We start from the raw sequence: 15,691 nt of genomic DNA, 5'->3' as shown, positions 1-15,691 counted from the left end.
ACGCTCCTGGACTTAGATTATGCTGATGATTTAAGCATATTAGATGAAAGTGTGAGCAAAATGAATGAATTTTTAGAGGTTTTACGAGTTCAGGGTGCTAAAATAGGCTTGAAAATTAATGTTAAGAAGACTAAGTCACTAAGGCTAGGAATAAGTGAAGATGAACAGGTGACCTTAGGTAACGAAAAGATTGATCAGGTTGGGAGCTTCAGTTACCTTGGTAGTATTATTAGTAAAGATGGTGGGAGCAGTGAAGATGTTAAAAGTAGAATAGCTAAAGCTCAGGGTGTTTTTTCACAGTTAAAAAAAGTTTGGAAGAATAGAAAGATAAGCCTACAAACCAAGATTAGAATATTGGAAGCTACAGTGATGACAGTGGTCAAATATGGCTCTGAAGCATGAACACTCCGAAAAGCAGATGAAAATTTACTAGATGTTTTCCAGAGAAATTGCCTACGGATTGTTCTGGGTACCCGGCTGACTGACCGTATTTCAAACAGTAGGTTGTACGAAAAGTGTGGTTCAATCCCGCTTTCTGGGGCTATAATGAAAGAAAGGTTGAGATGGCTAGGCCACGTTCTACGGATGAAGGTTGACAGATTACCGAAGATTGTCCTTTTTGGCCAACCGTCTGGGGCTACACGGAAAGCAGGTCGTCCTTGTCTGGGTTGGGAGGATGTCATAAATAAGGATTTAAAGGAAATGGGAACTTCCTGGGAGGGTGTAAAGAGGGAGGCTTTAAATAGATTAGGTTGGAGGAGGAGCGTGCGTAGCTGTGTTGGCCTCAGGCGGCTTGGTGCTGCAGTGAGTTATTAGTAGTAGTAGTAGTAGGTGAAACATACGTGGCATTTGCTGCAGCGGAAGAAGATGTTTCACCAGACTTTCATCGCCGTATCCTCTATTAATCGCAAAAGAGCTCAGAAATTGTCATCGTTTTGAGATGATCAGTTCATACAGCGAAGGTGAAGCTGTTGCCTTCCACAAAATATTGCAGTTTCTACAATCAGTCTCAGTTTCTGACGATTTTCCCGAACCTTCACTGCCCTTGCTGTGTCTTTCTGGTTGATGATGTTACCCTGCCTTTTCTCCGCAACAGAAATGAAGTTGTCTGCGGTTAAAGTATATTTGTGAAACTGTGTTTATTGGTGACTTGTGTAGCATTCAATTGCACCCTTCAAGTTTCTGAAGGGTTTGCTGACAAGGCTACCTAAGTGATGGTGGCTGCCTTTGCGAGTTGTTTTGAACGAAAAAAGAAGACAGAATCGACAAAAGCACCGTCCTCAGATGACGAATAGGACAACCAGCTGAAAGTAATTAGTCGACCCAACTGAAACTTCCTTTTCCCAGATATTTAAAAAGTATATGCAATATCTGGAGTCCAAGGATTCTTTAGCAGACGAAGTTTGGACGCTGTGTCGAGGGACGACGACCGTCTGATGTCGTTTGGAACCAAATCAGATTGGGTAATACTGTGCTTTGAAGTGTTCCGAGTGGACTGGAACGTGAATCACGTCTAGCGTCCTAGAGTTTAACCTAAGCATCATCAACCACTTCCATATTATTTAAGCCCGCAGGGGCAGATAAATAATCCGCAGACGACCCTCCAACGTCATTATTAGAAATAACTAACCTTCTTTGCTTAGGAGCGAAAACTATGTTATATCACGTTTTCTTTTCATTTTTCAAATCACTCTTCTCTTAACAAAGTCGAACTGAACTGACAAAATAAACTGTCTTGTGACCCGTTTATGTTTCCTGTTTCCCGTTTCACAATTACAAGTTCCGCAGCGTATGACCCATTGACTACAATATATTAGTGCAGTATATGATTTATTAGTACATATTAGTGCAATATATAGTTTATTGACTGCAATAAACTTGTCCAAAACCTTCAGGGAGCAACACAAGAACAAATTAAGAAAACTGCTCTCTCTTTCGTTCCCTCTCTCTTACGTAACATCATTTGCATCATTTTGCTGTTCATGGATGAAGAAGGCATTTTGTATATAGTACAGTTAATCTGGTTGATAATTTTTATATCTAATTCTTCTAAGAAAAAAGAAGACATCCAATAGGTGCTTTTGTATCATGTTTATTAGCAAATGTGCAGTCTCTGGCCTTGCTAAATATGTCTTACTGTTTATTTAAAATCACTATCTACCTCAGGATTTTCCTTTACTTGTCATTCATCTCTGCTTAATAGTGCACGAAATTAAATCTAATATTTTAAATATGCATTGATTGAAAACGTTTCTTTTTTAATTGGAGTAATTTTTCCTTACGTTGAATTAAAATCGAATAGTTGTGGGCATCAAGCCATGGTTAATTGTAGAAAAAGCCAAGACAAGTCCGATTGAATGAGAGGCAAATCTGGCATTAACCCCCTTATTAGGATTGTACAAAAAAAGAAAAAACTAAAAGTATCTTGTATTTTTGATGATCTTGAGTCTAACTAAAGCTCTCCAAAACGATTTTACTATCAAGAACACTGCTAAGATGTATCGAAAGCTTCTTGCAAAATTCTAATAATTACTTTTTTTTAAGTGCCTAACACAAATGAAATTTGGGCGTTATTTAGAGTGAAATTTTGGTGTTTTGGTCTAAATTAGGCTTTTGCATACAGAAGTCTAATTTAACATTTGTGCGCACAACGTACTTGTTCTCCGTTGTAGCGGAACCTAATAGATATAGACCAGTCTATTTTGACATTACACCCTTTTCTTTGGACTCTTGACTGGTTGGCCCCTCACAGCTAACGGTTCAAATTTGTTTCGTTCTTTTTTGATCTAGTAGTTCATCTGTATATGGACATGTTTGAGTCATATATAAACTACCAAAAATTTGCATCAATCAATTTGTAAAGGATCCAGCTGATCTAGAGATGATATTTTTCGTAAGGTAAGTCAGAAGCTATGAGACAAGAGCCCACATCCAACAGGGAGTTGGATACGGGTTGTGCTGACTATCATTTTGGGTAGAAGCGTTCAGGTTTTTCAGAACCCGTTCCCAACCATTCTATTCTGGGGCTTTCTAATTTTCAGTACCCATGTCGAACATGCTTCGAGCCCTTAGATGAAAACGCTTTAATTTCGCAGGGTTGAAAACGGAGAATCTGAAAGCGATTTCTGTCGACCCCGCTTGAAACCTACTTCAAACCCAGTCCTTGAAAATGGGAGCAAGCTCCTGATTTTGATGTTCAATCCTGCTTTATTCAGTTATACTTATGCAAATATTTTTGGAAGGGGACTGAAGGATTTCCATGGAAGGGGAAACATGGGTGAATCCGCCCAAGACTAGCTTCTACTCCCAAATATTAAGTTCTTCTTTTAAAACGCTTTGGATAGATCTTAATATGGTACTCCCCCTCCCCCTTAGTGCTGATGTATTTAAATAGTATCTTTGATCAGGAAATCTGTAAGGTATGAATCTATTAAATCTTTTTAAAACCGTAGTCTCGAACGTCCTGAATTATGTTACATTTAAATGCAAGCCTCTTAACTTGCTTTGGAGGAGGGAGGGGACAAGTTTCTGATATCATTCCTGAATTCCAGTGGGTATGAGCTCCTCACATAAACTTTTTGTTTTCTTGTACTCTGTGAAGTTTAGATAAATAGAAGTATCTACAACGCGCATCTTTTGGGAATTTATATTTCTTATGAATTTATGTTCTAGGTTGAAAACTTGCTACTAACTGCTGATGGTTTTGTAAAATTGTGTGATTTTGGCAGTGCTATGACAGAAACATACACACCTGACGTGACATGGAACTCACAAAAAAGAGCACTTCTGGAAGATGAGGTTAGTTAGTTGACTTTGGTGGGACTGCAAATGGATAGAATCAAGTTCCTTGGACTTGTAATTGACTAAAGCTTATCTTTCAAAACACACATTCAAAAAATACCTTTAATGATTTCAAAGTGTGTTGGTTGAATGTGAAGGTTGAACCATTACTGACAATACTCTTCATTACTAAGCATTCATTTTGCTCTGATTCATTCTAATATTAACTATTCTTCTCTAGTATATTTATCTATATTTAAAAGCTATATTAAGCCAATTCCTATTTTAAAAAATAAATCCCTAAGAATCCTGAAACTTTTTATTCAAACACCTCTTGCACTTCCAAGTAAGTCTTCTAGAGTTTCTCCATTTATTTGTTTAGGTGTACTTCTAGTATTATCAAGGTTACTGTTTGCAGAAATTTGTTTATATGCATTTTTGTTACTTTTGTACAATTTGGAAAGAGATTTCGGAGGGTGGAGTTCAAAACGGGTAAATCCCCCCTCCTGGATACGGCCTTGTGTATTACACAGTTTTGATTTTTCGATCTGTTTGTAGTGGAAATCTTATTTTGGAACTTGAATGTATTTTTGACAAGTCCAATATGGTGAAAAATTCAAAACCATAAATTGCCGTTTGTCTGCGATTGTCATGTTTGTCTGTCGGGTGACGTCATGTTTGTGTGTCGACTGACGTCATGTTTTCGACTGACGAAATTACAGACCGGGACATCCGGACACAAATGACGACCGGGACACCGACACATCTATATATATAAAAATAAGTTGTCTGTCTGTGTGTCTGTCTGTCAGGTGACGTCATGTTTCTGTGTCGACTGACGTCATGAAGTTAGTTGTCGTCATTTTTTCTATGACGGTGACGTCATTAAAGATATTTAAGACATATATGTTCACGTAGAAATCTATTAATGTTTAAGTTTAAAATGACTGATGAACTTACAATGTCAAAAGCCGATGAAGATGCTCAAAGAGTCTATGCCAAAAAACTTGCTGCTGATAGAGAAAGTCAGAAAAGAAAGCGTGCCGAGAAATCAAAAGAACAGCAAGGAAACAGGCTTGAGGCTAAAGAACACAAAACCGCGCAGTTAGATTAAGATCCACCTGGACAGCGAGAGTCAAAACATATCAAAACTGAAAATGATAGCGATGATGATTGGGTTTGGGATTTTGACTTGGATAAGGTCATCAATGCCTACCAGATTTTAGTTAAAAAAACAAAGGTTCGGCGATATGTATTTCATAGTGAAGCCAGTCAGTCGACGGCCAACCTACCATCTTCAAAGATACCACGATAGGAAGACTCTACACCGTTCACCCCAATCAACATGAATGCTTCTTCTCTACACCGTTCACCCCAATCAACATGAATGCTTCTTTCTACGCCTGCTTTTGGTGAATGTACCCGGTCCGACATCCTTTGAGTATTTGAGAACTGTAAACGGTACTATACATGACACTTACCGTAGTGCATGCCAAGCTCTGAATTTATTGGAGAATGACCAACACTGGGATAACTGCATCAATGACGCGTGCGAAACGCCAACCCCAAGTCAAATTCGTGCATTGTTTGGCATCATTTTATTGTCGTCATTTTTGCTATGACGGTGACGTCATTAAAGATATTTAAGACATATATGTTCACGTAGAAATCTATTAATGTTTAAGTTTAAAATGACTGATGAACTTACAATGTCAAAAGCCGATGAAGATGCTCAAAGAGTCTATGCCAAAAAACTTGCTGCTGATAGAGAAAGTCAGAAAAGAAAGCGTGCCGAGGAATCAAAAGAACAGCAAGGAAACAGGCTTGAGGCTAAAGAACGCAAAACCGCGCAGTTAGATGAAGATCCACCTGGACAGCGAGAGTCAAAACATATCAAAACTGAAAATGATAGCGATGATGATTGGGTTTGGGATTTTGACTTGGATAAGGTCATCAATGCCTACCAGATTTTAGTTAAAAAAACAAAGGTTCGGCGATATGTATTTCATAGTGAAGCCAGTCAGTCGACGGCCAACCTACCATCTTCAAAGATACCACGATAGGAAGACTCTACACCGTTCACCCCAATCAACATGAATGCTTCTTCTCTACACCGTTCACCCCAATCAACATGAATGCTTCTTTCTACGCCTGCTTTTGGTGAATGTACCCGGTCCGACATCCTTTGAGTATTTGAGAACTGTAAACGGTACTATACATGACACTTACCGTAGTGCATGCCAAGCTCTGAATTTATTGGAGAATGACCAACACTGGGATAACTGCATCAATGACGCGTGCGAAACGTCAACCCCAAGTCAAATTCGTGCATTGTTTGGCATCATTTTAACAACTTGCTCTCCATCAGCTCCTACAGAGTTATGGGAAAAATATAAGTCAAAAATGTCCGAAGATATACTCCATCGAAAACAGTTAGAGACGTCAGATATGACTTTTGATTTTACATCAGAAATTTATAACTACACTTTAGTTATTATAGAAGATTTGTGCGTACGTATGGCAAACAAACCTCTTCAGGATTTGGGAATGCCTTCACCTAACCGTATCGCTGCTGTTTCGACATGTGTAGAATTGGATCGTGAACAAAGTTACAGTACGAGTGATCTATTGTCGTATGTACAAAATAACATTTCCAAGTTAACGTCGGAACAAAAAGACATTTGTGATACGATAATGCATTGTGTCGATAACAACGTTGGATAAATTTTCTTTTTGGATGCGCCAGGAGGTACTGGTAAAACGTTTGTGATAAAACTGATTCTGGCATCAATTCGATCAAAAAATGATATAGCGTTGGCAATTGCGTCGTCCGGAATAGCCGCGACATTGCTGCCTGGTGGAAGAACTGCTCATTCCGCTTTGAAATTGCCTCTGAATTTGCATTCTACAGAAACTTCCACGTGCAATATTTCCAAATCATCTGGGATGGGTAAAGTATTGCAGCAATGCAAACTTATTATTTGGGATGAGTGCACAATGGCACACAAAAAATCGCTCGAAGCTCTGGATCAATGCTTGAAAGATTTGAGAGGGAAGTCGAAACCCTTTGGCAGCACATTAATATTGCTTGCGGGAGATTTCAGGCAAACATTACCTATAATACCTAGATCAACCCCTGGAGACGAAATGAATGCTTGCCTGAAAAATTCTAATTTATGGGCACACGTAAAAATATTAAAATTAACTACAAATTTGCGTGTCCGATTGCAAAACGATGACTCTGGTCAAACATTTTCAGATCAATTGCTGGCAATTGGAAACGGAAAGCTCCCAGTAGACTCAATTTCAGGACGTATACAACTACCTGCTGATTTCTGTAATTTAGTGACGTCCAAAAATGAATTGATTGAAAAAGTGTTTCCGAATATTCTAAAAAATTATAAAAATAATAAATGGCTAAGTGAAAGAGCGATTCTCGCACCCAAAAATATAGACGTCTACGAAATCAACAATATTGTTTTGACCAAGATTCGAGACCAGGCAGTCCTTTACAAGTCAGTCGACACAGTTTTGGAACCAAATGAAGCGGTTAATTATCCATCTGAATTTTTAAATTCCATAGATCTTTCAGGGTTTCCACCACACGTGCTACTACTAAAAATAGGCGTACCAATAATACTTTTAAGAAATATCAACCCACCAAAGCTTTGCAATGGCACGCGACTTGTCGTAAAAAAAAAAAACAATGGAAAACCTAATAGAGGCCACAATCTTGACAAGGCCTTTTGAGGATGAGGCTGTTCTTATTCCTCGCATTCCCATGATTCCAACGGATCTGCCTTTTCAATTTAAAAGATTGCAATTCCCAATTCGATTAGCATTTGCAATCACCATTAACAAAGCTCAAGGTCAATCATTAGAAAAATGTGGTATAGATCTTAATACTGATTGTTTTTCCCATGGACAATTGTACGTTGCATGTTCGAGGGTCGGTAAACCTGACAATCTATTTATATGCAGCGACAATTGGACAGCGAAGAATGTTGTATATTCGCAAGTACTACGCAGTTAATTTGTATTGTATCTATCTATCTATATAAAAACGAGTTGTGTGTATGCATGTTTGTTTGTTTGTAAAAAGAGCGTTTGCATATGACGTCATTATTAGTACATACGGCTTTGTATATGCACAGACAATGGGAAAGTCAAGAATGTTGTATATTCGCAATTTTTACGTAGTTTATCTCCTGCAGACGAAATGAATACTTGCCTGAAAAATTCTAATTTATGGGCACACGTAAAAATATTAAAATTAACTACAAATATGCGTGTCCGATTGCAAAACGATGACTCTGGTCAAACATTTTCAGATCAATTGCTGGCAATTGGAAACGGAAAGCTCCCAGTAGTGGGAAAGCCAAGAATGTTGTATATTCGCAATTTTTACGTAGTTTGAAACACATATATAAATCTATCTATATTCACAGGTGGGACACAGGGACACAACTACAATGGCGCGTAACTAATATGGCGCGTAACGACTTACGCGCGCGGGGGGGCTTGGGGGGGCGCGAAGCGCCCCACCAACTAGGTGTTGGGGTGGCGCGAAGCGCCACCCCAACAGCTAGTCTATATATATAAAAATAAGTTGTCTGTCTGTGTGTCTGTCTGTCAGGTGACGTCATGTTTCTGTGTCGACTGACGTCATGAAGTTAGTTGTCGTCATTTTTGCTATGACGGTGACGTCATTAAAGATATTTAAGACATATATGTTCACGTAGAAATCTATTAATGTTTAAGTTTACAATGACTGATGAACTTACAATGGCAAAAGCCGATGAAGATGCTCAAAGAGTCTATGCCAAAAAACTTGCTGCTGATAGAGAAAGTCAGAAAAGAAAGCGTGCCGAGGAATCAAAAGAACAGCAAGGAAACAGGCTTGAGGCTAAAGAACGCAAAACCGCGCAGTTAGATGAAGATCCACCTGGACAGCGAGAGTCAAAACATATCAAAACTGAAAATGATAGCGATGATGATTGGGTTTGGGATTTTGACTTGGATAAGGTCATCAATGCCTACCAGATTTTAGTTAAAAAAACAAAGGTTCGGCGATATGTATTTCATAGTAAAGCTGAAAAATAAAGAAGAAAAAGAAAACTGAAAAAAGAAAAAATGTAAAAAACTAAAAAATACTAAAAAGAAAAAACACTCAAAGAGAAATTACAGACCGGGACACAAATGACGACCGGGACAGAGGGAATATAAATAACGACCGGGACACTCAAAGAGAAATTACAGACTGGGATACCGGGACACAAATGACGACCGGGACACAGGGAATATAAATGACGACCAGGACACAGGTATTTAAGAATATCGTTCAAATACAAATTTTTAATTGTAAGAAGACCGTTGAAAGAGAAATTTCTAATTGTAAAATGACTGAAGAACCTACAATGGCAACACCCGAGGAAGCTGCTCAAAACGAATGTATTCAAGCCGAAGTAGCTGAGTTGGTAAAGCGTTATGTTTCAGGTTCTAGGTCCGAGAGGCTCCAGGTTTGAACCTTGGCTTTAGCATTAATACAAAAGAAAAAAAAACTAAAAAAGGTAAAAACTACAAAAAAACTAAAAAGATATATATATATATATATATATATATATATATTTATATATATATATCTATATATATATATAAATAAGTTGTCTGTCTGTGGATCTGTCAGGTGACGTCATGTTTCTGTGTCGACTGACGTCATGTTTTCGACTGACGAAATTACAGACCGGGACATCGGGACACAAATGACGACCGGGACACCGGCACATAGGGAATATAAATGACGACCGGGACACAAGGAATGTTCGATTAGCAATCACCATCAACAAAGCACCGGGACACAAATGACGACCGGGACACAGGGAGTATAAATGACGACCAGGACATAAGTAAAAAAAATTAAAAACTAAAAAAAAAGGTAAAAACTACAAGAAAACTAAAAAGAAAAAAAAAACTAAAAACTAATAAAAAACTGAAAAAGCTAAAAAGCTAAAAAAACTAAAAAAACTAAAAAAGATAAAAAGCTAAAAAAACTAAAAAAGAAAATAAAATGAAAAAGGAAAAAAAATGAAAAATAAAGGAGAAAAACAAAACTAAAAAAAAGAAAAAAAACTAAAAAAAGGTAAAAAACTAAAACCTAAAAAAAGACCAATTCAAAAACGAATGTATATACAGACCGGGACACAAATGACGACCGCGACACAGGGACACAACTACAACAGGGACGCCGGGGGGCTCAGGGGGATATATAAATGACGATGGCGACACAGGGAATCGTCGATTAGCAATCACCATCAACAAAGCTCAAGGGCAATCATTAGAATCATGAGGTATAGATCTGAATACGGATTGTTTTCCCATGGACCATTATATGTTGCATGTTCAAGAGTCGTTAAACCTGACATTCTATTTATATGCACAGACAATGGGACAGCAAAGAATGTTGTATATTCGCAAGTTTTTCGTAGTTAAAAACATATATATATATATGGCGCGTAACGACTTACGCGCGCGGGGGGGCTTGGGGGGGCGCGAAGCGCCCCCACCAACTAGGTGTTGGGTTGGCGCGAAGCGCCACCCCAACAGCTAGTCTATATATATAAAAATAAGTTGTCTATCTGTCAGGTGACGTCATGTTTCTGTGTCGACTGACGTCATGAAGTTAGTTGTCGTCATTTTTGCTATGACGGTGACGTCATTAGCGGTATTTAAGACATTTGTTCACGGAAAAATGTTTAATTGTAAAATGACTGAAGAACCTACAATGGCAACAGCCGAGGAAGCTGCTCAAAGAGTTTATGCCAAAAAACTTGCTGCTGATAGAGAAAGTAAGAAAAGAAAGCGTTCCGAGGAATCACAAGAACAGCAAGAAAACAGGCTTGCAGCTGATAGAGAAAGTAAGAAAAGAAAGCGTGCCGGGGAATCACAAGCACAGCAAGAAAACAGGCTTGCGGCTAAAGAACGCAAAACCGCGCAGTTAGATGAAAATCCACCTGGACAGCGAGAGTCAAAACATATCAAAACTGAAAATGATAGCGATGATGATTGGGTTTGGGATTTTGACTTGGATAAGGTCATCAATGCCTACCAGATTTAAGTTAAAAAAACAAAGGTTCGTCGATATGTACTTCATAGTGACGCTGAAAAATAAAGAAGAAAAAGAAAACTGAAAAAAGAAAAAAGGTAAAAAACTAAAAAAAAAACTAAAAAGAAAAAACACTCAAAGAGAAATTACAGACCGGGACACAAATGACGACCGAGACAGAGGGAATATAAGTGACGACCGGGAACCTCAAAGAGAAATTACAGACTGGGACACCCGGACACAAATCACGACCGGGACACAGGGAATATAAATGACGACCGGGACATAGGGACACAACTACAACGGGGACGCCGGGGGCACAGGCGGGATATATAAATGACGACCGGGACACAGGGATTGTTCGAATAGAAATTACAGACCGGGACACTGGGACACAAATGACGACCGGGACACAGGGAATATAAATGACGACCGGGACTCTCAAAGAGAAATTACAAACTGGGACACCGGGACACAAATGACGACTGGGACACAGGGAATATAAATGACGACCGGGACACAGGGACACATCATTAGAATAATGAGGTATAGATCTGAATACGGATTGTTTTTCCCATGGACAATTATATGTTGCATGTTCAAGAGTCAGTAAACCTGACAATCTATTTATATGCACAGACAATGGGACAGCGAAGAATGTTGTATATTCGCATGTTTTACGTAGTTAAAAACATATATTTATATCTATCTCTATTCACAGGTGGGACATAGGGACACAACTACAATGGCGCGTAACTAATATGGCGCGTAACGACTTACGCGCGCGGGGGGGCTTGGGGGGGGGGGGCGTGAAGCGCCCCCACCAACTAGGTGTTGGGGTGGCGCGAAGCGCCACCCTAACAGCTAATATATATATATATATATATATATATATATATGGTCGAATCTGGGAAAACGACTTTATCAAGTCAATTTGTCCAGCTCGCTGACACGCCTACCAATTTTCATCGTCTTAGCACCTCCAGAAGCACCAAACTCGCCAAATCACTGAACCCCTCCCCCCAACTCCCCCAAAGAGAGCGAATCCAGTACGGTTCCGTCAGTCACGTATCAAGGACATTTTCTTATTCTATCCGCCAAGCTTCATCCCGATTCCTTCACTCAAAGTGTTTCCCAAGATTTCCTCCTCCAACTCCCCCCCAGTGTCAAAAGATCTGGTCGGAATTTTGAAATAAGAGCTCTGAGACATGAATTCGTTCTAAATATCAAATCTCATTAAGATCCGACCACCTATTCGTAAGATAAAATTACCCCAATTTTCACAATTTCCAAGAATTCCGCTTTCCCCCCTCCAATCCCCCCAATGTCACAGGATCTGGCCGGAATTTAAAATTAGAGCTTTAAAGCACAAGATCCTTCTAAATATCAAATATCATTAAGATCTGGTCACTCTTTCGTAAGTTAGATATACCTCAGTTTTCAAAATTACCCCCCCCCCCAGCTCCACCAAAGAGAGAAGATCCAGTCCGGTTATGTCAGTCACGTATCTTAGAAATGTGTTTATTCTTCTCATCCAGTTTCATCGTGATCTCACCCCTTTAAGTATTTTTAAAGATTTCCGGTACCCCCCAACTGCCCCCCTTCCAATTACGCTGGATCCGGTTGAGATTTAAAATAAGAGATCTGAGCTACGGGGTCCTTCTAAATATGAAGTTTCATGAAGATCCGATCACTCCTTCGTAAGTTAAAAATACGTCATTTTTTCTAATTTTTCAGAATTAACCCCCCCCCCCCCCAATAGAGCGGATCCGTTCCAATTATATAAATCACGTATCTAAGACTTCTGCTTATTTTTTCCACCAAGTTTCATCCCTATCCCTCCAATCTAAGCGTTTTCCATCATTTTAGGTTCCCCCCCAAATCCCCCCCCCAATGTCACCAGATCCGGTCGGGACTTAAAATAAGAGCTTTGAGACACGATATCCTTCTAAATATGAAATTCCATTGAGATCCGATCAACCGTTCGTAAGTTAAAAATACCTCATTTTTTTCTGATTTTTCAGAATTACCCCCCCCCCCCCCAACTACCCCAAAGAGAGCGGATCCGTTCCGGTTATGTCAATCATGTATCTGGGACTTTTGGTTATTTTTCCCACCAAGTTTCATCCCGATCCCTCCACTCTAAGTGTTTTCCAAGTTTTAGGTTTTCCCCCCCAAATGTAACCAGATCCGGTCGGGATTTTAAATAAGAACTCTGAGACACGATATCCTTCTAAATATCAAATTTCATTGAGATCCGATCACCCGTTCGTAATTTAGAAATACCGCATTTTTTCAATTTTTTTAGAATTAACCCCCCCCCCCCTCCTAACTACCCCAAAGAGAGCGGATCCGTTCCGGTTATGTCAATCATTTATCTAGGACTTGTGCTTATTTTCCCCACCAAGTTTCATCCCGATCCCTCCACTCTAAGTGTTTTCCAAGATTTTAGGTTTCCCCCTCCTAACTCCCCCCCCCAATGTCACCAGATCATGTCTTGATTTAAAATAAGAGCTCCGAGACACGATATCCTTCTAAATATCAATTTTCCTTGAGATCTGATCACCCCTTCGTAAGTTAAAAATACCTAAATTTTTTAATTTTTCAGAATTACCCCCCCCCCAAACTACCCCAAAGAGATCGGATCCGTTCCGGTTATGTCAATCATGTATCTAGGACTTGTGCTTATTTTTCCCACCAAGTTTCATCCCGATCCCTCCACTCTAAGTGTTTTCCAAGATTTTAGGTTTCCCCCTCCCAACTCCCCCCAATATTACCAGATCCGATCGGGATTTAAAATAACAGGTCTGAGACACGATATCCTTCCAAACATCAAATTTCATTAAGATCTGATTAACCGTTCGTAAGTTAAAAATACTTCAATTTTTCTATTTTTTTCGAATTAATGGGCCCCCCACTCTCCCCAGATGGTCAAATCGGGTAACGACTATTTCTAATTTAATCTGGTCCGGTCCCTGATATGCCTGCCAAATTTTATCGTCCTAGCTTACCTGGAAGTGCCTAAAGTAGCAAAATCGGGATCGACAGACCGACAGAATTTGCGATTGCTATATAGATAGATAGATAGATAAGTGTATTTCAAAAACCCGTGGGCCATATACACACAAAATATAAATAAATAACAGACAAGCAAGGAAATTAACAACAGTACGAACACGCACAAAAAAAAACAGAATTCAACGCAAAAAGTACCTAATCTAACTACAAAAGAAATTAATCATATAAAACTTTTTCTTCTTATTAAAGATTTTTCTATATATACTCCCACTCGAAATATTGTGGTTGGGTTACTATTTTGTAGAATACCCGGAAGCATCAAATTAATCCCATGCAAATAAATTTCCCGTAAATCCAAGAGCACCGGGCATTCCCGGAGAAAATGATCCAAGTCTTCATCATCATCTTTACAAAGAGGACAAAGATACCGCCTATCAGGACCAACTATCATTTTATTTTTGTCGAACGTTTTTTGCCTGTTCTGGATTGGAAGACAATTTGCCCTAAGCTGAATCCAACGACGTAGAATCATAGCCGGTAAATTAAGTTTAAAATAAACTTCCTCCCCAAAACTAGGTTTTGCCTGATTATAATGTTGTAGGGTTGTAGAATCAAGAACCAGCCCTTGCCAATGCTGAATTTCCTGACTCTCTAATATAAATCGTACCTGGCTTTCTAAATTTGCTGGTACATCGCGAGAGCAAAGACCATTATTCCATAAATAAGGCATTCCTACTTTTTCTAGTAATGATTTAATTTGGGATGGCCACGAGGTTTTTAAACACATTTCAACATCTCTTCATATGCCACTCTTACTAGTCTATCTTCATTACTCTTAGTTAACTTCAACCAGAATCTAAGCATTAAAATATACCTACGTAGCTTTAAAGAAAACAGGCCCATATCACCTTTCAGAATCTGTGAATGAGTTGTCTGATGTAAACCAAACACTCTTTTATAATACTGGAGCTGAAGGGACTCCAGTTGCTGCACCGTTTCTCCACCCCATATCTCTGCTCCATATTCTATTACGGGTAAAATTTTTGTGTTAAATATTCTTTTATGCATTTTTAGGTTTTTGATCCCCATTATAGTCGGGTTTCTAAATATAGCTGACATGGCCACCCTACCTCTCTTAATTATTTCATCAACATGACTCCTTAGGCTTCCATTTTCCGATAAGATAAAGCCTAAATATTTTATTCTTTTACTTATAAATAGTTCCTTATTATTAAATTTAAACGTATATTTTTCATCGTCCCCAACCTTCCTTTTTTTAAAAATAACAACTTCGCTCTTTTCAGTATTCAGCCTTAACTTTTTTATATGCAAATATTCTTCTATGAGATTCAAAAGAGTCTGTAGATCTTGCGGTTTATTAGCCACCAAAGCAATATCATCTGCAAATAATAAGAGAGATAGTTTTTGAGTCCCTAGGCTAACTTTCGGAGCCCATCTATTCTCTAGAAAATTAACAACATCATTAATAAAAATATTAAACAACTTAGGTGAAAGGGTGCTGCCCTGTTTTACTCCCCGCTTAATATCAAAAAGCTTCGAAAACCTATTACCAACTTGAATGATTCCACTCACACAAGTATACATGCTCACTATCAATCTAACAAATGAATGGGGAAGGCCAATATTTAGCATGGCATCCTTCAATAACTCTCTGTCGACACTATCAAAAGCCTTATGGAGATCCAGAAATCCCACATAAAGACAAGTTTTACCCTTTCCATATTTATCTATTAATGCCTTTAAAATAAACACACTATCTGTCGTCCCATA

General features: G+C 38.8%; 1 protein-coding gene across 3 annotated transcripts in view; it reads left to right on the top strand.

The window, feature by feature from the left end:
* LOC136034834 (cyclin-G-associated kinase-like) overlaps positions 1-15,691 on the top strand; it is a 104,293-nt gene that overhangs the window by 26,501 nt on the left and 62,101 nt on the right. For all 3 annotated transcript variants that reach the window (XM_065716287.1, XM_065716289.1, XM_065716288.1), the window contains exon 5: positions 3,673-3,798. In XM_065716287.1, coding sequence (XP_065572359.1) covers positions 3,673-3,798 — 126 coding nt within the window. The remainder of the gene's footprint in view (positions 1-3,672; positions 3,799-15,691) is intronic.

Source organism: Artemia franciscana, chromosome 13 (assembly GCF_032884065.1).
Source record: "Artemia franciscana chromosome 13, ASM3288406v1, whole genome shotgun sequence".
Classification (NCBI taxonomy): Eukaryota; Metazoa; Arthropoda; class Branchiopoda; order Anostraca; family Artemiidae; genus Artemia; species Artemia franciscana.
The sequence above is the reverse complement of the archived record's forward strand: the minus strand, read 5'-3'. Positions and strand labels throughout refer to the sequence as shown.